This window comes from Bos indicus x Bos taurus, chromosome 13 (assembly GCF_003369695.1).
Source record: "Bos indicus x Bos taurus breed Angus x Brahman F1 hybrid chromosome 13, Bos_hybrid_MaternalHap_v2.0, whole genome shotgun sequence".
In the NCBI taxonomy this organism is placed as follows: domain Eukaryota; kingdom Metazoa; phylum Chordata; class Mammalia; order Artiodactyla; family Bovidae; genus Bos; species Bos indicus x Bos taurus.
In genome coordinates this window covers 66379922-66406122 of record NC_040088.1, presented here as the reverse complement: position 1 = coordinate 66406122, position 26201 = coordinate 66379922, and the positions used below count along the sequence as shown (strand labels likewise).

The 26201-nt window shown below is 52.5% G+C and overlaps 1 protein-coding gene across 2 annotated transcripts in view; it reads right to left on the bottom strand.

Annotated features, from left to right (window-relative positions):
* The window catches only part of PFKFB3 (6-phosphofructo-2-kinase/fructose-2,6-biphosphatase 3), a 77337-nt gene extending 59121 nt beyond the window's left edge, over window positions 1-18216 (bottom strand). The window contains exon 1 of one of the 2 annotated variants that reach the window (XM_027560156.1): window positions 18086-18216. In XM_027560156.1, the coding sequence (XP_027415957.1) occupies window positions 18086-18101 (16 nt within the window). In that variant the 5' untranslated portion in view covers window positions 18102-18216. The remainder of the gene's footprint in view (window positions 1-18085) is intronic. The other variant, XM_027560151.1, reaches the window with a different exon arrangement.
* Between the last annotated feature and the right edge of the window lie 7985 nt (window positions 18217-26201).

Genomic DNA, 26201 nt, shown 5'->3' with positions numbered 1-26201 from the left:
GGATGTGATTCAACCTTTGCCCCCACCCTAACCCTAGAATGTTCATCAATAAAAATGCAAACCAAGCTACTATTGTTACCGAGTGCTAGCTCTCTCTCGGAGAAGGAAATGGCAACCCACTCCAGTACTCTTGGCCTGCAAAATCCCATGGACAGAGGAGCCTGGTAGGCTACAGTCCATGGGGTTGTGAAGAGTTGGACACGACTGAGCGACTTCACTTTCACTTTTCACTTTCATGCATTGGAGAAGGAAATGGCAACCCACTCCAGTGTTCTTGCCTGGAGAATCCCAGAGACAGAGGAGCCTGGTGGGCTGCCGTCTATGGGGTCACACAGAGTCGGACACGACTGAAGCGACTTAGCAGCAGCAGCAGCAGCTCTCTCTGCTTGCTGCATGATGGGCCAAGGAATCCAAGAGATGAGGAGTTGAGGCAAGGGAGACACTTGAATGGGTAGCCAGCTGACGGAGAAGATGGCAAGCTAGTACCTCAAAATAACCATCTGATGACTGGGGGGGCTGGGCGGGCGGGGGAGGGCGGCGCCTGTATTCCAGGTTCTTTTATAGACCAGAGATCCCAGGAAATGAGGAAGCAAAATAAGAAGGCCATTAATCTTGCAAATATCTCCTAGAATGGCAAGCCTCAGGCAAGGGATGTATTAATTTCTTCCTTCCTGCCAGCCACAGGTGGACAGGGTTCTGAACAAAGGCACTTTAACAGTCAGGCAGAGAGGCAGGATACTCTGAGGCAGGCCATTCCGTATGATTATAACAACAAAAGCAACGAAAAGCAAATCAAAGAAACAGTTCCAACATGGAGTCAGAATTGGCTTTTTGCAACACTATCCCTTTAGGATGATGTCCATGGGGACTTCCCTGGTGGTCCGGTGGTTGAGAGTTCACCTGCTGATGCAAGGGACACAGGTTTGTTCCCAGGTCCATAAAGATTCCATATACCGCGGGGCAACGAAGCCTGTGCATCAGCACTATGGAGCCGGTGCTCTAGAAGGTGAGCTGAAACAGGAGAAGCCACTGCAATGAGAAGGCCAAGCACTGCAACTGCAGAGCAGCCCCTCGCTTGCCACAACTAGAGAAAGCCCATGCACAGTAACCAGAGTACACAGAAATAAATAGTAGATAAAATAAGAGTGCAGGAGAGGACTTGAGAGATAGGAAGTAACCCAGGGAGAAAGAGGTCAGAAGGAGGCAGGCAGACATATTTCACTCTCTGTGGTGCTGTTCAGGGCTGGACTGGGCTGCCTGGGAGATGGCCAATGTCTTGGTACCTGGAGACGGGAGGACCCAGGAGGTTAAGGATGAATAATCAGCAAACTTACTGAAAGGAAGAAGAGTGGACATTCAGCAACAGCCATCTGGAGGTCTAAAAACTGTGTGCAGGGTGGATGCAGCCGCAGGCAAATTCCTCTAGGGGAAGAGGGCTCTGCCTGGTTATTTTCTCCCTGGGTTATTTTTATAAGAAATTGCAATCAGGTTCACTAGAGATCCAAGAAAAACCAGATTCTGCCTCCTATGTTACATGCATTTCATACCCCTACCTTCCTCCCAGGGGTGCTAACATGAGAAATACTGAACAATATATACAGTGGAGACAAAGAATGACTCCTTAAGTGCTCAGCTTTTCAGAAAGCTTGAAGATATTAACTCATAAAGTGAATCCAAGACCTCAAAGAGGGCCACTTCCTCTATGCATCTACTCTAGAGGCTTAAAAGTGTGAACTCTTGAGGCCCTAGGGGCCACAGACTGAAATCCAACCAGCCTGGGCCCTCCCCTCCTGACTTTTCATGGCACTGTGACTCATGCTGCCTGTAGGGCTGACATACTCAGTCCTACTTGCTCCCCCAGACCTCAGCTCTTACTGTTAGTCCCACGTGTACCTGAGTCTAGACAGGTGGAGTGCACAAGGAGCAGAGTGTCAGATGCAAAAAATGGGTTGGGAGGTTGTAACAAAGACTGATGACAACTGGACCCTGTTACCTCATTTGTTAAACTCAAAGCCAGGACTGTTTCAACAGGTGAGAGCACTTGCAGGGCCAATGGAGCAGACATGTGCCCTGGTGGAAAATCTGACTTGCTGGTGAAATGGGGGGGGGGGATCTCTTCCTTCCAAGGTAGCCCTGGTATCCTTGTTTGGCCCAGGACAAGATCCTTCTCCATCAGATACAGAAATCAGTGACACGGCTTAACAGACCTGGCTGAACCTTCCAGTCCAATGCACTCCATCATTGCAGAAACACTTTGGCACTGTCATTACCCACAAAGTAACCCATTGCATTAAAACAGATGCATCATGAAAAATGAAAAGGCTCTGGAATCTGGTAGATCAGAGTTTGAATCTAAGCGCCACCATTTTCCTACTGAAACAAGTAAACACCTATCTGTACCAGGTTCCTGGATAAAACTCCAGCAAGGTTCTTTGCTGCCCCTTCTCCGTAATTGACCTGAAATTCACCTGCCATAAACATCCCCGTTCTGTCCCCTCAGGCAGCACGGTACCTGAGCAATCCAAGAGTCCTTCACATATTTGTAGCTGCGCTTGTGTGCCCCAGGGACCTGTCTGGGCTAAACACCCCAATTCTTCAACCACTCCTCATGTGACTTGGTTTCCTGACCCTCCACTAGCTGAGTCACTCTCGAAAGTTAACTCCAGAGCTCCACAGACCCAACTCATTCTAGGCTCTGAGTGAGGGTGAGGGGCTGGGGAAAGAGTTGTTCAGCTAGGGGTCGAAGCTTGAGACACCTAAGCCTCAACCCATGGGGGCTAGGAGAGCTCGCACGCACAAGGTGGCCGCGGTTTCCTGGGGCCACTGAAGCCCCCGACCCTGTGGAGGCGCCCTCCAGGGCAGGCTGTGCAAGTTGTTTACACCGTGTCACACGGAACACCGCGTCCACGATCAATTTGGTACATCTTTTGGTATATGTTTCGGCCGGGCAGGAAAACGAAACGCAGACACTTGCACTGTTTACTTCCCGAAGATAAAAACACTGCACGGGATTACGCAATCTCCCCGTCCGGGCTCTTTTTAATGCCTCCCCGATCCCCTTCCTCTTCTGCGCCGCGCCCTCCTGGCCCCGCCCGAATGGCAAACCACCTGCCGCCCTAGTTCCTCTGGCGCTTTAAACAAAATACGGCCACTCCCGGGCCTTCTCGGAAAGAACCCTAGGCCGGAACATGAAACCAGGCCGCGGAAAGGCTAGGCGTGGAACTCGAACGCGGCGCCTGCCGGTACCGCGGACTGCACGCCACGCCGCGCCCACGTGCAGGACCCGTGCAGCTGAGCCGGGTGGGGCGGAGCCACGTGAACGCGGCGTGCGGCGCACCAGGGCGAGGCGGGGCGCGCGCTGATCGGTCCGTGCTCCGCGCAGGCAGCCAATCCGCGCGCCCATCCGCGCGCTCGACCCCGCCCGAACCACCGGGCCCCGCCCCGCCCCTTCCTGCCCCTCCCGCCGCCGCCGCCGCCGCCGCCGCCGCCTCTTGTCCCGGGGTGACCTCTCCCGGGGCAGCCGGGCTCAGCTGACCTGCATGCCCATCGTCAACCCAGGGAGGGCGAGGCGGTGGCCGCTGGGGCAGGGCTCCACCTGCAGGCTCCTGCCTGGCCTCCCACGGCGGAGGCCCCGTGGACACCTGCCTTCTGCCTGCCCCTCTTTCTCCCCCAGCCCCTGGGCCACCTCCATCCCCGCAGCCTGGCTCCAGGAGGTGTATCGAGGGCGGCAGAGCCTGCCACCCTAAAATATGCCTCCTGGCTTAAGGATTATTTTGAGCTGGTTATTTTAGAGAGACGGCAGAGGAAAAGTTACCCTTTTTATAAGAGAAATTCACATCAGAAGGGGTCCTGTTTATGGGAGACAGTGCTTCTTCACCGACCTTTCCTTCATTCTGAAGCCCCCAGACCCTCATCCCTTCCTTAGTTCACTGCCTGGCAGCCTTTTGAGTCTCATATCTTTGTGGGTATATGTCTGTTCATCATTTAAACATTTTTTCCTTCTATTGATCTTTTTATGAGGGGAGAGGCAATCTTCATCGAACATTTTTCTTTCATTTCCTTTCTCCTCCTTTAAATGCCTGGTAGTCCGAGCTGCATGTTGCTTATCTGCTTGTGGCCGTGGAGGAGCAGGCCTGTTGCCCAGAGGAGTTGGGAGCACTCAGACAGCAGGTGCGGGAGTGCCACACCCCATCCCCTGAACTTTACGGTAAAAATTCTGTTAAAGTAAAACACATGCATTGTGAAGTAACTGGCAGATACAGAAGGAACCGAAGTATTCTTGCTTGTGGTCTCCTTCAGACCTCCTGTCTGCAGATATTTTTTAAGGCCCCAGAAGATAGGACAATCAGCCCCCACCTGTGCACTGAATTTATGATCCACTCAATGCCATCGCTCATGGGGAATCAGATATTCAGCACAAGGAATTTTGGATACCAAATTAATAATACCAGGAGTAAAGGAGAGTGAAGATTAAAAAAAAAAAAAAAAGGCTCACTGTGCAGCTTCTGGGATCTTAGTTTCCTGACAGGATCAAACCCATGCCCCCTGCAGTGGAAGTATGGAGTCTTATCACTGGACTGCCAGGGAAGCCCCAAAATTAAAAAAAAAAAAAAAAAGATTCCTGGGGAAAATATAAAAGGTAAATATGCAAAATTGGGAGAAAGGAAAGGAAAAGCTATCTGGTATTGGGCCAGAATGAGAGCAGTATGAATTTATATTTTTTTAAAGCATGTTTCCTAGCTCTATCCACTGAAAAGTCCCCAGAAACAATGGTAGCCCATGAGCAAAAATCAAACCAGAGCCCAGGTCTGACTTATAACCACCATCCTCCAGTGAAAGAAACCAGGGCTCTTTGGAGCAGCCGCTGATCCCAAGGCTGAGACAGGATGAAAGCACCTGGTGGTGACAGAAAAATAAAGAAGAGCTCAAAAGGCAAAGGGAACGTGTCAAAAAGACATGGCAGCTGACTTGAAAGGGTGTCTGTTAAATCTGGGGCGTTTTGAGCGTTAAAATCCATCAGGTCAGGACTGGATTCTAACACATGCGATCATCATTGTAAAAATCCTCAAATCCATGTGGATAATTTAAGAGAACATTCTTGATTTGGGGAGGAACACGCTAAAGTATTCAGGGATGAAGTGTTAAGATGTCTGCAATGAAGTCTCAAATGTTTCAACAACAACAAAACACCCTGAGACAATACACATTAAAATGCAACAACTGCTGGGGAATCCAGGCAATGCGGGTCATCCCCTGTGCTGTGCCTGCAACTTTGCTAAATGCTTAACATTTTTTAAAGTAGAAAGCGATACAGACAGAAATGGAAAACTTCCTCCAGGCAAGGAGTATCACTCATTGCTGACACATGCAATGAATGCTCGTGGACCTGAGAACTATTTTCTGAGTCATCAAACGTAAATCAAACATCTTATGTTCGTGTAGACACACAAATAAAATACACACGCAGTGAAAGGGACACGTCTGGGGCAAACGAATCCCAGGTGTTTTGTCCAACGTTCGCTGCAGAAAGGTTTCCATCTGCTCCCAGGCCGCCTTCTCAGCAGGGCGGTGTCCCCCCAGGGAGGCCCACGTGCTCAGAGGGGGCCTCTTTATAACGGACTCTGAGGAGGGCAGGTGCAGATCAAAGAGTGATGTGGACATTGATAATTAAGACGCACACGGGGTCACTGCAAAGGTCTCCTGAAACCAAAGTCCCCCCTTTGGCCAGTTGTGCTGGGACACATTTCTGCTGTCATTTAAGCATTTTATGTCTCCTTCATTACAGGAGGTCGGCCAGGCCTGTGTCATTCATTCATCACACACTTGCTGCCGTGGTTCTCAAGCCTTTGGGAGGAGACCCAGGGCGGCCTGAACTCTGTTATCTCATGTTTCAGGGCCCTCCTCTCAGGGGTTCTGATTCATTCTGCACAACCCCCCAGACACCCTGTGTGAATGGGACAGCAGGTGTCCTGGCTGGAATAACTTAGGACTTCAATCTAAGCAGCTTGAAGAGGACTGTGTCTAACTCAAACTGGTCACCCTCTGAAAAAGAGGCATTTGACTTGTTAACCAGACAGAGCAATGAAGGAGAGGTAAAGGCAGAATAAAACCTACGGAAATGCCCCTCAGAGAAGTCATCAGAGCGGTGTTACAGCATCAACAACACACGGAGGCTGAGGGGCTGCGGGCTCCCAAGCCAGGGGGCTACAAAGCCCGGAGGCTCTGGACACAGCGCTGGCTCAGCAGCCTTGTGTTCCTTCCCGTGAAGGTCAGGCTCCTCTGTGTGGACCTTCTGTGCGATCACTGTCAGGGGCTGGGAGACGATTCCATTAATAAGTTAATCAAGAAGAAAGAAAGACCCTCAAGTCAGAGAGTGATATCCTTTGAGGCCTGAAGTATTAATGTTCCTACTAATTCTTTAGTTAATTCAGTATATGGCTATCAATCATATCAGGCCCAAGGCTGGACAAGGGGACACTGCCCAGGAGCTTACGGTCCAGCTGGGGAAATGGAGTGAACACACATCATGGCACAGGAACCACTATTACCTCTGGAGAGAGAGAAAGGGCTAGATCTTGCAAAGTAAAGAATTGCTCCTAATGTCTTAGTGAATTCAACACCAATAGACGTGTAGAGACTGATCGAGATTTGAACACTTCTCGTATATATGTTACACCTCAGCTTAAAAACACATAAAATGTAAGCCAATGATAGAAAAGATTCACTTAGGTCTTGGTGTAAACCACATTTTTGTAATCACCAAAGGATCCCCAGATTAGGACAAGATGACACTTCGGAGCAGGAGAGACTGTCCTGTTTTGATTTGTCCAAGTTGCCTATATACCAGCTCTTAGTGTGACGCACACTTTGTAGAGGGGATGAAGAAGAGGGGTTAATGGAAACGGAAAGACCTTCGGGATACCCATCGAGATAACTAAATATACTACATGTATTACCAGTTAAACGTAGGAATCATTACTGTAGCCCTTTGGGGACTAAAACTCAAATGCATATTGAAGAAACCAACCCTAACAGCATGAGAGATGAAAGAGGATCATTAGAATCACACAGTGCGCTTGCTGCCAGAGATGACCCAGCCAATTCCTCCTTTTATAGAAGAGAACAAAAGTCCTGAGAGATGAAGGGACCATCAGAGGCCCCCCGACAGAGAGAGACATCACAGGACTGGAATCAAGTCCCTCCTGCCCACCCAGTATGCTCTCCCACGCCCCCTGAGGTCGCCTGGGGCACCCCCAGGCCAAGGTCCATGTCACCCCTGCCCAGAACCTGGCACCCTCGGAAGAAGCAGAAAGATGTGGCAGGCGGGCAGAAGTCCAGACGGAGACTGGAACCCAGCACCAGCCTCGGCTGTTCCTCCTGGTCATCCGTCACCTCGGCAGGGTCTGTGAAATCTTTCTTTCTTCTCATCCAGGAAGTGGAGACAAAACCTTGCTTCTTGAAGGCTGAGAAAGCAGCTGCCATGAAGGCGATGAATTCTTTTTGTTTGGTTTTTGGAACGGCTGTCTTGAGTCATAATTCACCCATTTAAAACCAAGCAACTGTAGGACTTCCCTGGTGGTCCAGTGGCTAAGCATCGAACTCCCAACTCAGGGGGCCCGGGTTCCATCCCTGGGCAGGGAACTAGATCCCCATGCCAAAACGAGGATCCCACATGCTGCGACTAAGATCCAGCGCAGCCAAATTAATTATTTAAAAAAAAAAAAAAGCTATAAAAGGGAATGAAGTTTTAAAAAAGCATATTGCTTAGATTTTGTGGGTTTTATTTTTTTAAAGCATCTGTATCCAATGTTTTGAGGGTTTTTTTTTTTAATAGTCATGGGCAATACTGAGTGTAGCTGTCTTCAGAGTGCAGCTCATTCAGACGGCCACAGAATACTCCACTATGGGGCTATACCAAGAATGAACTCATGCTTCTGTTCATGTGCTTTCGGGGTGTTTAAAGGGCTTCCTAACAGAGTCTCAGTGGACACCAGCTGTCCAGGAGTGTGTCTCGGTGACACACCCAAGAATGACCTGGTGACAGGATGTGTGGGTGTCCACTTTATAAGACAGCCCCAGACTGCCTCCCAGGCCCTCTGCCAGCTCACTCACCCTCCAGCAGTATGTCAGAGACCACCCTTGTGGTCCTTGTTCTACCCAGCACGCCATGCCAGCCTTCCTGTCTGTCAGCAAAGAAGGGGAAAACGGTGCCTTCCACCACGCTCTTCACCTGCATTTTCCTGAGCGGTGAAGAGGAGGAATTTCTTTTTCTCCTTCATCCCATTACACACTGGCTCATTTCTAAAAGGTTTTCCCAGGCTCTTTGGTTATTTCTAACAGCAGCCAGAGAAAGGAACACAGCCACAGAGACACACAGGCCACCCCGCTTGCCTGGCACAGCTGGTGCTCCTGGAGTGCGGATGACCGGTTTGCCGTCATGCCCCGAATTACATATTGGGAGCCATGCACAAATGAAATCTGTAGAAGTTTTATAACATGAAGAAACCAATTTCCTCTAGAGCAGCCAGTGACCACATGACCTTTCCCTGCATTCAAATGACTTTATTCAAAAAAGCTTTTATATCATCTGGGATTTGCACCAAACATGATTTCAGCTTGAAGTGGGTCCCGTGCTTCGTTCCCCATTTTTACGTCTGGGAAATGATGTCATGACATCATGACTCATGGTAAAGTGAATGCTGACTGACTCACTTTCGTGAAAAAGGGATGACATTTGAGTTTTAGGTTTTTCACGCAGAAGCCAGGCCATTTGCAGATTCAGATTCCTTTGCTGTTATTACAGCAAGTTGCTGATAACATTCTTGTTCTGATTTTCTACTGTGTCTGCTGACAGAATTGCTTTGAAACTTATCTTCCATACTTTCCAGCCTGTAACCCAGGGCCATAAAAATAACTTGGATTCTATTTGTTGCTCCAATATGGAAGTTTTCAAACCTACTTCTCCAACAAGAGGGCATCCAGGGGTCATCAAGCCCAAGGCACGAGGGCTGGCGGAAGGTGGGTCAGGTATCCACCATACCAGTTTGCTTGGGATGAGGAGGCAGCTGACTCTGGGGACTGTCAATGCTAAAATGGGGATATCTCAGGGACACGGACTCGACTCTGGTCAGGGAACTAGAAGACTGGCAAAGACTCTTGAGAATCCCCTGGACAGCAAGGAGATCAAACCAGTCAATCCTAAATGAAATCAACCCGAATATTCACGGGGAGGACTGATGCTGAAGCTGAAGCTCCAATACTTTGGCTACCTGATGCGAAGAGCTGACTCATTAGAAAAAACCCTGATGCTGGGAAAGACTGAAGGCAGGAGAAGAGGGCAGCAGATAATGAGATAGTTGGATGGCATCACCAACACAATGGACTTGAATTTGAGCAAGCTCCAGGAGAGAGTGAAGGATAGGGAAGCTTGGCGTACTGCAGTCCATGGGGTTGCAGAGTCAGACACGACTACGGGACCGAACAACAGCAGGTACCGAAGATTCCAAATGCCGCAGGGCAACTAAGCCTGCGTGCCGCAACTAAAGAGTTCGTGTGCTGCAATGAAAGATCCTGCGTGACACAACTAAAATCCGATGCAGCCAAATAAATACTTTTTAAATAAAAACAACGGTCAATGCTGATTTGACTTGAAAGCCAGTTTCTTCTTACAAAAAGTGTCTGTCTGGAGATCAGCCCAGAGCAAACTGGATCTCTGCAGATGTCCGCTTGCCAAGTCCCAATCCTCCTGAATCCTCTCACGGTTACTCAGCAATCACTGAGCCCCCCAGCCCCGCTGTGACCTGCCCCCTCTGCTGACCATGCAACTGTTAACAGTAACGTGCCCAGCATGTCCACAGGTCAGCCGGGGGCAGTCGTGGGAGCCGCCCCAACTCTCTCTCCCTCCACATCCGATCCATCCATAGACCTGCCATCTCTACCTCCTGAATACATCACCTACAGTCTGGTCCCAGGAGGGCAGCCATGTGCCAGCCTGAGGGTTTTATAATATAGTTGATTTGTGCCTGCCCTCCACCAAGTCCCTCCCAGGGCCTCCCATCCCATTGCAGGGAGGAGGCCAAGGCCTTATAATGGCCTTGAGGGCCCACACCACCCACCCACCCCTTCTGAACCGTGATCCACACCCACCCTACATCAGCCCCTCCCACCTCCAAACTCAGCCCACAACAGCCGCAGGGCCTTTGCATCTACACACCCCCCTGCCAGACACTCTCCTAAGAAACCACGTGGTTCACTCCCCACTCCCTTCGGTCCCTGCTCAAATGTCCCTTCGGTGACCATCTATTGCAAACAGCAGCGCCTCCCCCGCCCATACAGCCTTCCCTCGTCTTTCTTGCATTATTTTTCTACCCAGCGCGGATACCCCGTGGACAGGCGCTGTGCTCACTGACTCGCCTGTTACCGTCTGTCTCCCCGTCAGAATGGAAGCCCACGAGGACAGGCGTCTGGCCAGTTCCCTGCTGCACCCTTGGCGCCTCACCCAGTCCTGCTCCACGAGGCAAAGGACAGACGTGTGCCGTGCAATCGAAGGACTTCTGGAGGCGACTGAAGTAAGCTCACGGGGTCGGGGTCGTCCGAGGCAGCCCATCCAGCCTCCCAGTGCGTCTCCTGCCTTTTCTCCCACGTTCCTCAGCTGTAACCCTCTCTTTCCTCGTGTTCCCCAAACATCTGTTTTCTGATGTTTCCCCAGAGAAAGGTGGCCCTTGCAGATGGATGGCTGCATGGTGGAGGCCTCCCTCCTTTGAGGCAGATGCACAAAGCCCCCCACCCTACTGAGTTTGGGAAGGTCCCTTGCACCCCCAGACCTGCCGGAGACCCTCAGTCACACCCAGAGCCCAAGCGGCAAGAAGTCTGGAGGCGCCGTGAGGGCTTCCTGGTCCCTGAGGTGCAACGAGAGCGTTCTTAGGAGTGCTGGGCTCTCCTTGTTCATGGCCTTGAAGTGGGTTTGCTGAAGCCTGACCAGCCTCCTTGTTAATGAAATGGAACTGACTGGAAATGTCACCGTGTACCTGTATGCTAAGGATGAGACTGTTTCATGAATCTTTCTGTCCAGGCATCAACCCAGTACCATTAAATCAAAATTTCTGGCACATCAGACTTTTTTAAAAAGCCCCCAGTTAACCCAAGTATGGGCTTCCATGGTGGCTCAGCTGGTAAAGAAATCCGCCTGCAATGCAGAAGACCTGGGTTCAATCCCTGGGTTGGGAAGATCCCCTGGAGGAAAGCAAAGCAACCCACTCCAGTGTTCTTGCCTGGAGAATCCCCATGGACAGAGGAACCTGGCGGGCTACTGTCCATGGGGTTGCAAAGAGTCAGATATGACTGAGCAGCTAAGCACAACCCAAGTGTGTGGCCAGAAATAAGACAGACGGTGCCCCTGGAGCCCCGTCCCCGGCCAGCACCTGCTGTCCTCGGACCGTGGTGCCAGGGGCCAGGCCTTCCTCGGGGTTCTGCTTGGGTCTGCTGCCCCTGCCGTCCTGGGGCCATGGTGCCAGGGGCCGGGCCTTCCCGGGGGTTCTGCTCGGGTCTGCTGCCCCTGCCATCCTGGGGCCGGGGTGCCAGGGGCCGGCCTTCCCCAGGGTCCTGCTCGGGTCTTTCTCCCTCTCTCTTCCTGCACCTCGCTAAGCTCCTGTCCACCCCCACGGGCTGATGGAACCTTGCTCTCCCTCTGACTGCACTGGCCCAGGTCCCCAGGCCTCTGGATGAGCCCAAGAAGCCTCAGGGGGAGGCCTCCCTGAACCCTACTCTAGGTTCAGCAGGTCAAGCCCACAGTCAAAACACCAAAGCAGTAGTCAGTCCTTGGAAAGAACACGTTTGTTCCCTCAAGAGCGTCAGTGCCCCTGCCCATCCCAGCAGGGGCAGCCAGGGCCAGACAGTCCCACACCCTCCTGTTGCTCACACATCGCCTGCCTGGCCCCTGCCCAGAGTTTCGACATGCCCCCCACCCTGGCTGGGCCCCCCTGCTCAGTCCCTGGACACAGATGCAGCCAGTATCCAGACGGGCCATCTCAGGCCAGTGGGATAAGGATGTGCTTCTCCCTGGCACCCAGGACACCTTCAGTTGCCACTCTCCTAAGACTTCAACCTGTCCCCTGGAGCTGCTGGGAGAGGCTGTCCAGGGTGCCCAGGACAGAGTCCCTGGAGGACACAGTCCAGTGGGCCCCCCCGCCCCCTGCCTCCCACAGCCCAGCTTAGCTAAAGGAGCTCCAAGGGGCAGACAGAGCAGGAAGCGTGTGTGACGAGCGTCCAAGCCGGGGGGAACATCGGTCCCTGGTCCGGAGCTGGAGCAATCTCAGGGTGCCACCTCCTTGGTTCCAAATGGTCAGCTGAGGCCGAGGGCTGTCCGCACCTCCTGGGACCCATTGGAGATCAGGAGGAAACAGGAAGGCCACCCACAAAGGAGCTGGGTACTGGGAGACAGGTGATGGCTCAGGCAGGCCTGCCCTGGGAAAACCCTGTGAAGTTCAAGGAGAGACTCATGTCCCCTGCAGGGGAGGGTTGGGGGTGGGTGGGGTGCCGGAGGCTTGGACACTTCACGGATCCACAAATCCTGAGCACATGTGAGCAATGGGCGCTTTTAGCTCCATAAGGAGAAGAAAAGAGCGTCTACCTGCATGGGGCCCCCAGGTCTGAACCCACCAAGGTGCAGACCACACAGGCGCACAGCATCAGGTGCTGTTGTTAAGGACCTACTGTTTCACCCAGAAGCATAAAAAAATAGGGACCATTGTCAGAATCACGTGTGTCTGCCTTGCTTACATTTATGGCTTGGTGTTGTCTTTCTTTTAGATTACACATGGGAGCATGGCCGTAAATCTTTCAGTGATCAGGGAATCTGACAGTCTTACCTCGGCTCTACAACTGCTTACCGCAGAGGAAAATGGAGTTTTGGACAAACTAACCAGACACAAGGATTTATGGAGCACTTGCAACTACGTGGCTGGATAGAAGTATGAGATCCAGACCCTCCCCAAATCGAGGGCAAGCAAACTGAGCACAAGTAGGCATCTGCAAGAGCCCAATCTGCACAGAATAGATGGAAAACAGGGCAGAGAAGACTTGAACTTGAGCAGGGCCTTAAGGCAGGACCAGAAGCCTGTGTGTATCCACGTGTGTGGATGGTACATCTCCCCCTCCCCAACCCAGGAGGGGGCGGTTAGCTCTCCCAGGGGAGCAGATGCAGGCACGGAGCCCAGATGTGGGAGCCTGGGGGTCCTGGGGGCCACCACGGGATGCTGAGGACATGGACCACAGCAGAGGACATGCTTTAAGGGAACAGGAAAGCATTAGAGGGGCACAGCTCAGGGGTCGAAGGCCTAGGAGGACAAAGCAGAGGATCCTGTGGGAACAGAGGCCCTTAAGGAAACGAGATGGCCCGGCCTGGCTGGCAGGTGCTTCTCTGGGGCAGAGTCTCTGAGATGGAGCCTCCTGCCCAGCAAGCTGCCCCGGACCCAGAGGAGGAGAGCGCCCCACGACATGGCCTGCCTGCACCAGGGCAGAGGGTGGTGCTGGCCCAGCACCAGAGCACTGGGGCTGATGGAGGGACGAGGGACCAGCCCAGCCTTCTGGAGGGTAGAGCCAGGGTCTGCTTTCTGCAATCCTATTGGGAGAGAAAGGAAGGAGAGGGCCTCAGCTTGGGTCCAAAAACCCACTGCCCGCAGCTCACCTGCAGGAACCCCTCAGGGGCCGCCTCTCCTGTGATGGTGGCACTGGTCCATGCCTCCACTCCCAGCAGGGGCCGGGGCGGCTCCCTGGGCAGCTGTAGCCAATCATCTGGCCAGACCAGGGCACTGAGTCCTGCCCCTGACAGGTGTGCCCTCGGGGCCACGGGAGAGACAAGAACACGACTTGCCTCCACATGCAGCCCCATGCCCTCCTCGGGCCTCCCTCAAGGACTCAGAAGATTCAGGCATCTAAGTTTCTCTCTGCTCCTGTCTAATGTGGAAAACGCTGCTGGTCCATAACTGCAGACTTTTCACGCTGTGCAGTCTCAGCCTGATGCACAAAGTACCAAACACATCCCTGCCTAGCCTACCATCGCGGGCAGAGCTGGAAAGGCAAAGCCTCGGTCCGGCTCTGCTCAGTGCCTGAGCTGACTGCTGCATACAGAGCCTCTGTCCTTCACCCTTGCAGTGGACGGAACAGTCCTGGGGTGGTTGAGAGGGTAAGTGCACACAGGCAGAGCTCTCACCCCAGGACTGGAAGGTGCTCCCTAAGTGTGAGTTTGGTTTCTCACTGTTATTATCAGAAACTCACCCCTCTCTCCCCTTCCCTTCTGAAGGTGGGATGTGCAGGAACACCTAGGACTCCACCATCTAAAGACATTTTTCCAGCTTCTCCACCTGAGAGAGTCCCAAGAATTTGGTCCAAGCCCCAGACTCGGAATGGAGCACCCCTCCACCCCCTAGAAAATCACCATCCAGCCTGGCTTCAAAGTCCTCCAGAGGGGGACATGCCAGGTTCACAGGTTTAATCCCCCGATTCACCGCCTAAGTTTTGGGTTAGGCTCCTTCACTCATTCATTCTTTAGATCGAGCGTCTGCTGTGCGCCAGGCACGCTGGAGGTTCTCTACCTGCAGTCACACCCCCCGGGCGTGATCCACCTGCCGTGATGGGTTCCCACCTAAGTTTTTGCCACCCACTTTGTTCTCACGATTTTCCCCGATGGTCCACATCAGGGTGTTTCATTGTCACTCTAGCCCATCTCAAGATTCCAGCAGTTCAACCAAGGGTCCCACTCTGTTCCCCCAAAACAGCCACCGGCACCCTGAAGCCACCAAGGAAAGAGGCCAGGGCGGGTGTGAACATGGTGAACAGCATGAACATGGTGCTGGCATGTCATCCCCTCAGCCGGCAGGGAAGGTCATCGAAGGTTTCTGCCCGCCACCCCAGCCCCACCGTTCACCCCATTCGGGCTACATGGTTCCTGCTGCTGTCATCACGGCAGGTGGATCACGCCCCGGGGGGTGTAACTGCAGGTAGAGAACCTCCAGCATGCCTGGCACACAGCAGACACTCAATCTAAAGAATGAATGAGTGAAGGAGCACATGAATGAGCAAGCAAGCAAGAGGTGTGCAGTCACAGAACTCTGTCCGCATTACATTCAGTGCCATCGATCGAGCCCCTCCAGAGGCAAGGCACAGGCTGAGAACCAAAGCCTGAGTGGCTATCTGTTTGTCGCCCCAGACCCACTGCCAGGAAGGGCAAGGCCAGGTCCCAGCAGGTTCGGGTCCCCACAAGTTGACCCGCATGCACACAACGAGCTTCCTGGCCCTCTGCTGCCAATGCCCTAGGGTCAGAGAGAGGGAGCGGCAAGTGGTCTCTGCAGGGTCACGAGCCACCAGCATCCTCCAGAGAGGGGCAGGCCCCATCCAGCCACCAGCTCCAGTGACTGCTGGACCTTCAGCGCCCCCGTCCTGGGGTGGGACTGCCGGGGCTTCTGTAATACCCACCGTGGTTCTTCTCTCCCCTATCCTGCACCTTTGTAATAGGACCTTCACTAAGCTCTTCTCAGCTTGCCTGGAATGAGCGGGTCAAGTGCTTCCTGCCAGGCCCTGACCCAGCTGGTCCCTGAATCTGTCTTGCAAGACACAGAAACACAGCCTAGGAGACACAGCGGTCAGTTAGCCTTCTGGATGTGAGCCACAAAGGAGCCCTCCATCTGGCTTCTCGTTGTTTTGCAGGGAGAGAAGCAAAGTCTTTTCATTGCCCATCTTTTTAGTTATTTTAAAAAAATAATTAATAGATTCAGATTCAAATTCTTTGAAGTATGAATGAGTGAAGATGCTCAGTCGTGTCTGACTCTTTGCAACCCTATAGGCTGTAGCCTGCCAGGCTCCTCCGTCCATGGGATTTTCCAGACAAGAATACTGGAGGGGGTTGTCATTTCCCAGGGATTTCCCAGGGATTGAACTCAGGTCTCCGTCACTGCGGGCAGACTCTACCATTTGAGTCACCAAAGAATCTCCCCTTTAAAGTATGAAAGAGTATGTATGTATGTATATATATATATATATATATACACACACACACACTGAAGTCTCAGTATATATACCATGCATATATTCTGTGTATATGTATATATATAGAAATCTCTAGCCCCGAGATGTTTCCCAGGATGGAGTGCCGCAGCCCTTCTCACAGGCTGACCTTTCCACCTCCTGACAGGTCCAGATGTCTCATCACCGAACTGGACTGAACGTACCTGGTCTGGCCCTAATTTCCACTCACTGTGTTTATTTCTCAACAGGAGGTCCCAACCCAGTCAAGTGGAGAAGTTCTGCTTGGCCTGCAAGCCCGCCGGAGCCCTGCCCTGGCTCACAGCAAAGCTGAAAAAGCCACAAGGGCCGTCTCTCACACCCTGGACCCTTCAGGAATCAGCATTCATGGAACAGAGGGGCAGGGTTTGCCTGTCCAGGCAGCAACATTCTTCTCTTTGGACTAGGGAGAAAAGTCAAAACACCGTGGGCAGCGTGAGGACAGAGGTCTGCTGTGACTTAACGAGGCTGTCACAGAGGGAAACCTCCACACGTGAACATCAGCTCAGCTGCCCAGGGACCTACTCCTTCTTGGCAAGGCTGGCTCCCTCCCAGTGAATGGCGGCTGTGCCTCCCAGGAGTCTGCCTCCAGAGACCACACGGACGCAGTAGATAAATGACCATTCACGCTGCAGCAACATGAGGTCAGGTGGGGACTCTGGGGAGTGCCCAGAGGCATGGCAGCCCCGTTATATGGAATAATGGAGCCATTGAAGCCAGCCACTTTGGGACCATGCGCCATCAGCATCAGCCAAGGACCTGACTGAACCCTCAGTCCCCGCACTGAGCTGCCACCTACCTTCTCAACATCCCCACAGGCCGGCATGCAGACCGTGCCCCTTCACAACCAGGACCTCACAGTGGCACCATAGCAACCTCCGTTTAAGGGACAAAGGCCAACAGGGTAATCGGGGCAACCCTAGCATTAATCTGACGATGAATCGAGATGATGAGAGAAGTGTAGAGACGGCCAGAAAGGTGGGTAGAGGCAGCGGGAGGAAGCCACGCAGCCAGTCCTCAGTCCCCAGGTGTTCGAGAGGGAGTCGCTGGCCTGGGTCACTGGTACCCAGGTGGGCGTGGGGAAGCCTTGGGTCCGAGTGACAGTGGGTCCCCGAGCCCTTGCCAACAGAAATACAAAAATCAGGAGTCAATCAGACTGCTCTGTTTGGAAAGTAAACCGAGTCTCCTCCATCCATCCATCAAGGCGCCAACCTGAGGATGGCGCATCCTGGCCCAGCTCTGCAGCGCCCTGGGCACAGCAGGGCCTCATCACCCCGCCAGGAAAATGGGCCATGGGAGTAGCTGGGGCTTTTCTGCAGAGGAACAGGGCCTGAAGGTGGGCCCGGTGGGAAGCTCCGTGCAGGCTGCCGGGCACAGGGAGGCAGATCTTGCCTGGTAGGCGGGCCGCTCCTCTGCCAGCTGCCCCGCGCGCCTCTCACCAGTCCCACACGTCCCAGCTGACGCGCTCCTACTGCGGATGAAGAAACCGAGACTCCGGTCGGCTAAATGACTTCCCGAGAGTCCGAGGGTAAGTAGAAAAGGCCGGAGGCAGGACTCCCACTCGGATCTGCTTTCACACCTGCGTGCTCCCCCGCCTGTCTCTCCGGGAGGCTCGGACGGCAACCAGAGCGCGCCGCCGGGACCCCACGCTGCGAGCCTCTCGCCACCTCTGGCCGCCATAGAACACTCCCTTCCCAAATCTTCAGCCCGCCGGGAGAACCCGATTCCACCTGCATCTCAGAACTTGCTGCGGCGCGATCGGGGTTGGTCCAAGTACCGCGACCCACGCTCTGCGCGCGGCCTCCGCCGCGCACGCTGCACACCGGCTCGGGCACGTCGGTGTGAGCCCACAGGGTGGCCGGAGGCGGCGACGCGGGGTCGGAGGAGCCGCGCGGAAAGAGAGGGGCATTACGGGACCGGCGGGCACACCGAGAAGCCCGGGTGCCCGAGCCCTACCGGCCTCCCCGAGCACCTGGCCGCTCAGGTCTCCCGCCCAGGCCCGAGCGCGCTCCGCGGGGACCCCGCCTACCTTTTCGGAAGGGCATCGCGGAGAAGTGCTCCCGGGACACTGAGGCCGAGCGACGTCCGAGTGCCAGCCCCGTGGCTCGGGGGCGCCTGCGGGCGCCGGGTGTCGGGCGAGGGAGGGGAAAGGGACATATTTGGGCAAAGGCCGGCGCGTCACCGGCGGAGGGAGGAACCGCGGCGGAGCGGGAAGCGCGGCCCCAGGGCGGGCCTCGCGGAAACCGTTTAACCCTTGCGCTCCCGGCCGGCCGGCGGCGCCGGCGGTCTCCCAGCTACTGCCGGGGCCCGAGTCCCGAACTCCCCGACGCTGGCCTGCCTCTCCTGACGCATCTGAGCGGAAACTCCTGATCGGGAACAAAATCTACTCCCTTATCAAAGCCTTCGGGCTGCTCGGGGGGCTTCATCCCTGGAAGTGTTGGGAGAACTTTATTGGATTTTAATCTTTTTGTCCTCAGGCCCAGGATATGGCTCCAACGCTGGCTGAACTGATTTGAAATTAAATGAGGGCTGGAGGGAGCAGCCACACACACACAGCTCAATAAGTATGTTAAAAAATAATGATGGTAGTGGGACTTACGGAACTGTAACCCAGAGAATTGGGGGAGGGGCGTTGCCCCTCACGTTACTGGTTTGCTTGCGAGACCAGCACCTGAGAAAATGCTTTATAATGTGATGGACTCAAAAAGCCTCGAAGGCAGGTCATCCTTCCAGTCAAGTAGGAGTTAATTCCTGTGACAAGTGCTATTTCACGTTACAGTTTGAAGATGTTAGCATAATCTCCTGATCTAATATTTAAAGCATCCATGCAAATAGCAGTTGGCATTTCTATGTAGTGAAAACTACCAACCAGGTGAGGTGGAAAAGTCAAAGCCAGTAGTGTGGTTTTTAAATTTTTTTTTCTTAATCAGAATCTGAACCATTACTGCTTAACAGTCCTAACTACCTCCTCACCCCCCCCACCTCCCCCCCACCTCCCCCCCCACCTCCCCCCCCACCTCCCCCCCACCTCCCCCCGCCCCCCCCCCACCGCACCCTGTTTTGAAAAAAGGAAGTGGTCATTGGGTCAGACTGTCAAGGGCCCTGGTGGAGCCTTCTAGAAAGACAGTGTTACATGGACCCAGCTAGAGAGTCCGGAGAAGGCAATGGCACCCTACTCCAGTACTCTTGCCTGGAAAATCCCATGGATGGAGGAGCCTGGTGGGCTGCAGTCCATGGAGTCGCTAAGAGTCGAACACGACTGAGCAACTTCACTTTCACTTTTCACTTTCATGCATTGGAGAAAGAAATGGCAACCCACTCCAGTGTTCTTGCCTGGAGAATCCCAGGGACAGGGGAGCCTGGTGGGCTACCGTCTATGGGGTCGCATTGAGTTGGACACAACTGAAGCGACTTAGCAGCAGCAGCAGCAGAGAGTAGGCTAGTGAGCCCTGGTGAGTGTGGGCGTCAGTCTGCCCACAGGAGCAGGAAGTGAGGGACAGTTGGGAGAGCCCCAGATTCAATTCCATGATCAGCTCCCTCTGCCCTTTTCTCCCACCATGAGCATAATGCCTGGTGGCCGTGCACTTTACTCCATGGTCTGAGCTGCCACGGAAGGCAATTTTTATCTAAGTGCACAGATAAAGTGCACAGGACCGCACATCACAGATGCAGACTGCTCTGAGTCACTGAAGCCAGAGGACGTGCACTTTGCAATGACAGCCCTTTTGTCCTTCTGGTTGGCACCTTTACTGCTCTTTGGACTTGAGTGACTATGAAATACAATAAGAAATCTTTGGTCTTTTGTACCGGTTCTCGGCACACAGCTCCTAAAACCTTTGAAATCTCTGGAGTGATCTTCTGTATGCTAGTTAGAAGAGCAGTGGCCAGGAGCCCCTCGATAGTTTCGGGATAGGAGCCGGTGGTCAGAAAGACCCAGTGTGATTAGAGGACTGGAAATGGAGCTCAATCACCAATGGGCAATGATTTAATTAATCATACCTACAAAATGAAACCTCAGTCAAAACCCCACCATGGCAGGGTTGGGAGAGCTTCTGGATGGTGGGCATGTGGAGGTGCTGGGAGGGTGGGGCACCCAAGGAGGCCTGGAGGTTCTCTGCCCCCCTCCCCTCTCACCTGCCCCCTTCATCTCCTCTGCCTGGCCGCTTCTGACTTGCATCCTCTACATTAGCATTAGTTGCTCAGTCATGTCCGACTCTTTGCAACCCCGTGGATTATAGCCCACCAGGCTCCTCTGTTCATGGAATTCTCCAAGCAAGAATACTGGGGTGGGTAGCCATTCCCTTCTCCAGGGGCTCTTCCTGGCCCAAGGATCAAACCTGCATCTGCTGCATTGCAGGCAAGTTTCTTTAGTATCTGAGCCACCATAATAGCAGTAAAGTAAATACTTTTCTGGCTTCTGTGAGCCTGTCTAGCCAATTATCAAACCTAAAAGGATGGGGTTGGAGGAACCCCACACTTTGCAGCCAAACGTGACAGAAAATGGTACCCTGGGCAGTACTTGTGACAGGTGTCTGAAACAGGGCAGTCTTGAGGGACTAAGCCCGTAACCTGTGGGATATGGGCTAAACCCAGGTAGTTTCAGAACTGAGTTGAACTTCAGGACATCCAGTGGGACAAATGGCTGTTGGTGTGGAAAACCCACACATTTGGTATCAGAAGGGCTGAGTAAAACCAGTTCATATTCATGCAGCCTGAACTCTCCACTCTGAGTATAATGCAGCATAGGAAACAGGACCCCTTACAATCTGGTTTCCCTCCCATTTTCAGAGAGCAGCCCTCTCCGATTTTTGTGGTGTCTGTTTAACATCCCTGAGAACATTTGTTCTTTCATCACCAGTCAGAGGCAGCCAACAAGGATTGATGTCAACATATAATAACAGAGTGCTTCTGCTTGTCCCTTGCAGAAGGGAGCAAATAACCCAGGCAAGTTCCCACAAGAGGTAAGAGTGTCATGGACAGTGGGATTTGCTGAAGCACTAACTTATCACAGGCATTGCTGGTGGGGAATGGGCTGGGGTGGTGGGTCATGGTCCTCTGGTTTGCAGATGTGGAGGAAAAGTCGGGAGCGATTTGAAATTTAGAATACGTTCCCAGGCCCTGTCACCAGTGTAACAGGAGTCATAAACTAAGTCATGTCATCAGTGTTCAGCAGATTTAAAGTGTGTCAGCTGACATTTCTGTCCTCAGTCTAATGGAGTATTGATTCAACACTTCTTCTCTACTAAGGAGCTCTTAGTGCACCGAAGTGGCATTTTAAAAACCTACCCTAATTTCTAGAACTGTGAGGAAACTCCAGGGCCTCCCCTAGTCCCCAGTTGATCATCAGTTTAGGATGGTCACCATTAGCAGAATCATCTGAGGTCCTGTGGCCAGAGGCACTCAACTTGCAGGCAGAAGAGGAGAGGAGGCTGGAGGGCTGCTCATACGGATCGCTGGGCCTCAGCCCTTGTTTCTGATTCAGTCTGGGGTGGGGCCCAGTAACTGACCCATTTGTCAAGAAGCCCAGGTTATAAGGATGCTGCTGGTTCTCCTGGTTGAGACTGCGCTTAGAGAACCAAGAGGAAAGTGAAGCTTAGATGGGAGGCGGGGGACTGGAGGAGCCAGATCCAGCATCTCTGGCTCTGTTTCCCCAGGATGTGAGCTGCCTTCTCCTGGCTTTGGTGCCCTGTGCCCAAGCTCTTGGCAGGAAGTGCCCAGGGCACAGCCTCTGATTTTTTCTCTGCAGGAAGAAAAGGGTCCCCACCCAGATTTCTTTTCTGATTCATAGGCAGAAGGCTCTCGTGTCCTCTCATAAGGATAGGAACACTCAAATAGGAAGAAAACTCACAGTCTTTCCCCCGGAAACTCACCCATCCCACCTGCAGCCTTTCCTTCCCCAGGTATTTGGGCATCTGCATTTTCAAGCCTTGTCTCCCTGATCATAGAACGTTAGGCTTTGTCTCCAGTGAAGAGTTCCCAGGCCAAAGAAGGGACCTGGGAAATTTTGATGGGGGCCGAGAACAGTGGTAAAAAAGAGTATGAAGGAGGAAGGAAGAGGAGGGGCCCAGGGGAACGGCCCCACCCCACCTCCGCCAGACTCCCAGGGAGGAGAGTCCAGGGGCTGTCCCCACTGTGCTGGCTCCCACGGCCTAGCTGCCCCTCACTCTTCCCGGCTCCTGGGTGTCTGCAGACCCACAGTCTGCACAGGGGAGGGCGGATGCAAAGAGCAGAGCTGAAGAGTGAGAATCCCCACTTCGTGCTTCCTAAGCTGGGTGACAGCCCCCTTGGAGCCTGTGTGTCTGGTCCATAAATGGGGAAGCTTCCTTCTTCGTGGGTTGCTGTAAGGATTTGAACTCATGTTTGCCTGGAGCACAAGTGCCCAGTAAGAGGTATTAATAGTTATCAGTAACATTAATAATAATAGATCTGAAAGTGGAGAGAGGCTCCTTCCACGGTCACTGAGTGGGAAGGGTCCCTGAAGAGGAGGTGAGTGATGGGAGCGCCTGGGGAGGCATGGGGTAGGCGCACATGGCTGGCCCAGGGAACGTGGCGGGTGAGGTTCAGGGGGGTCAAGTGTAGCAAGAGGAGTCCAGCTGCGGGCGGATGAGCTCCCCTTGACTCTGCGTTTTACCAAAAGGTGAGTGTGTGTCTGTGTGTGACGATGAAAGGGTCAATGATCCACAGTATCAGAGCATGACCATTAAGTGTATTTCTATGGAAATAGCCAAGACATGCATGGAAACAACAGAAATGTCCATCAACAGATGAATGGATAAAGAAGATGTGGTACATATATACAGTAAACTATCACTCAGCCATAAAAAGAATGAAATAATGCCATTTGCAGCTACATTGATGAACCTAGAGATTATCACACTAAGTGAAGTAAGTTAGGAAAAAAAAAGACAAATACCATGTGATATTACTTATATGTGGAATCTAAACTATGATACATATGTACAAAATAGAAACAGAATCACAGATATTGAGGACAGATTTGTGTCTGCTAAGGGGTAGAGCATTAGGGGAGGGGTGGACTGGGAGTCTGGGGTCAGCAGATGCAATTATTTATAGGATGGATCAACAGCAAGGTCCTACTGTAGAGCACAGGGAACTACATTCAGTATCCTGTGATGAACCATAATGGAAAGAGTATGAAAGAGAATATATATGCATATAACTGAGTCAGTTTGCTATGCAGCAAAAATTAACACAATGTTGTGAATCAACTATACTTCAATAAAATTTTAAAAATGAACAGTCCTGTGGACATGTCTATATACTCACAGATCTTGGTTTCTAAATACCAATCTCTGAATAAAGGACCCAGGAGACCTTGGAGTATTGGAGCAGGAAAGATGAGGGTGCCAGGAAATCATGAACCATTACACCGAGGTATCAAGTGACAGGCGCATGTCCAGAAGACCCAGGGGCCAGCCTGCAAGGGCTCCTCTGGGGCAGTTAGGGCAACAAGATAAATCATGGTTGTAATGGGTTCTGACCCACAGAAGAAAGAAAGATTCCCTGAATCCACATTAAAATAAATAGGTAGGTGAGTAAACAAATGGGACTGGAAGGAACACTCTTCCTCACAAATTCTAGGACTTGTAGAAATTTACTGAAATTATTAGAATTCTAGCTAATAAATGTAGAAGGAAATTATAGAACCAGGAACTTTTTGGCAAATCTCACGGCAGTAATTGTTTCACAGAATCATCGGTGATTGCTAAAATCATTGAGCAAAAATACGGTGAGAAACAGGATACCAACAGGCTCACAGTGTTTCCCACAAGGTAATTATTCATGAGAAAGGGGAAGAAGGCAGCTTTACGATGGAGAAAGCAGGCAGCTGCTTTGGCCAAGGGATCAACACGAACGCCTTCCATGAGGGACCAAATGGGGCCTCTTGACACAGTGCACCGAGAAGGACACAGCGTCACATCTTCTATGCTCTTGCCAAAAATCCGTACTCTGAATTTAATCTCCAGGAAAAAACAGGCACCTAAAATAAGGGGCATTCTACAAAATAACCAGTTGATACTTCTTCAAATACATCAAAATCACGAAGACGAAGACTGAGGAGGTGTTCCAGATGAGAGAGAGGGCTGACAGCTTCCTGCACTGCAACTGGACCACAAAGGGGACGCCAGCGGGGCGGCTGGGGGATGTGTTCACTTCCAGACTTGAATAGCTGTGCTGTGTTTATGCAACAGTTGGGGGACTGCAGTGAAGGGTTTTTGGGAATGCTGTGTACTGTGTACAACTTTTTTGTGAGTCTGAAATTAATTAAAAATGAAATGGTTTAAAAAGTCAAAACATAATTACAGATGCTGGAGAGCTCACTAAATGAAAAGACTCCCAAACTGACTTGGCCATGTGACCACCCGCTGCTTACCCTAGTGACTGGAACTGCCCAAGGGCCGGGTGGCCCGAGTGCTGACAAACCCAGTGCCTTATCACTGCCCATCTACTGGGCCACAGTTCTGTAGGTCAGAGGTCACACAGCGGGACTGGGCTCTCTGCTCAGGGTCTCCCGAGGTTGAACCACGGTGTCAGGTGGGCTCAGGTCTCACCAGGAGGCTCTGGAGACAAACACGCTTCAGGGCCCTTTCTTGGAGGCAGAATTCAGTTCCCACGGCTACAATAGCAAGGTCCCCGGGTCCCGCTGGCTGTCCGCGGGCCACACTCTGCTCCCAGAAGCTGCCTGTGTTGCTGCCACATGGCCCCTCCATCTTCAAGACCACGAATCCTTATGCATTGAGCGCTGACATCTGGGACCAGCTGGAGAAAACTCTCCACCTTAAAGACTCGGTCCCACTCAGATAATCGCCCCCTCTTAAGGCCAGCTGGCTTAGGATCTTAATTCTATCTGCAGTTTCCTCCTTGGCCGTACCTAGACTCACGTTTGCCAGGATCGCCGCAGAGGTGTGTATAGAGCAGAGCCAGGGCTCTTGGGGGCCACATGAGAATCCTGCCTACCACGGAGAGTAACCTCTTAAACTGAACACATATGTATGAACTGGCATGTGGATGGGGGAGCGGACTACCCACAGTGAGGACTACTCACAAGTGAGTCTGACCCACCTTGGCCATGGCTGATTCTCAGAGGGGACTCCTTTCTCTCTGAGCACTCCTCCTGCTTCTGCTGCTTGAGCATGACGTTGATCATGTCATCCGTTATCCTCTCTTCTTCCAACTGGAGTTTCAGAAGTCAGAATTTAGTCTCTAGGGGACAGAGCCTTTTCAAACCCTTGATTAATGTCCCCAAGGCAGGCGAGCACCTTTGTATCTCTTGCTCAACTGTGCCTGCAGCTTTGGGAGCAGTTACCGCTGTGCCTGCTGGGAACATGCGCCCCGAGGCCAACCTGCTCCACTGGGGACAGTCACCCCTTTCTTCAGAAGTAAAGACTAGCTGAAGTGAGGCTCCAAAGTTGTGGTTGGCCTTTTTGAGCTGCTGAGAGTTGAACTTGGGCCTTTGAAGCCCGCGGGGCCCAGGGATGGGTTTACCTTGAGGAAGGAGCCACTGAAAACGTCAGAGTCCTAAAGAACTCGGAGCGTAACCAGTCTGCTGCTGGGAAGCCACTCCTGTGTCAGTACAACTAGGCTTTTATTTAATGTTACAAAGGGCTTTCATGTGTTTTTTTCACTGCACTGACAAGTTTCTGATTCAAGCAGCATCCAGCATTCACCCCGTTTCGTGAATGACAAAGCTGGCCCCATGGGGGAAGTGGCTTGCTTTGGTGGCTGGGCCAGACCAAGACAGACTAGAGACCCGAATCTCCAGGGAGCTGGGCTCTCTCTTGCCGTCAGTGTCCTTGGGCGGGATATCAGGATCCTCTGGGGGTTAGCTCAGCCGGGAATCGGGGGCCATTCAGTCTTGGTGTATTTTGTCTCGATAACCTATTTATGGCTGAGTAGCCAGGATGCCTCTTTCCCAGAAATTAGGCTAAACCTCTCGGGCCAAGTGGCGGCTTTCCACCCCATTACAGTTTGAGAATACACTGCTGCCTCTGAAGGGGAAAATAGGAGTCACTGTGATTTCAATTAGTCACATAATCATTTCTGGGGGAAAAGGGTACATGTTCCTTACTAGGGGACACTTCACTTTTAATAAAGATACTCGGGTCACAAGGTAACTAGCAGCA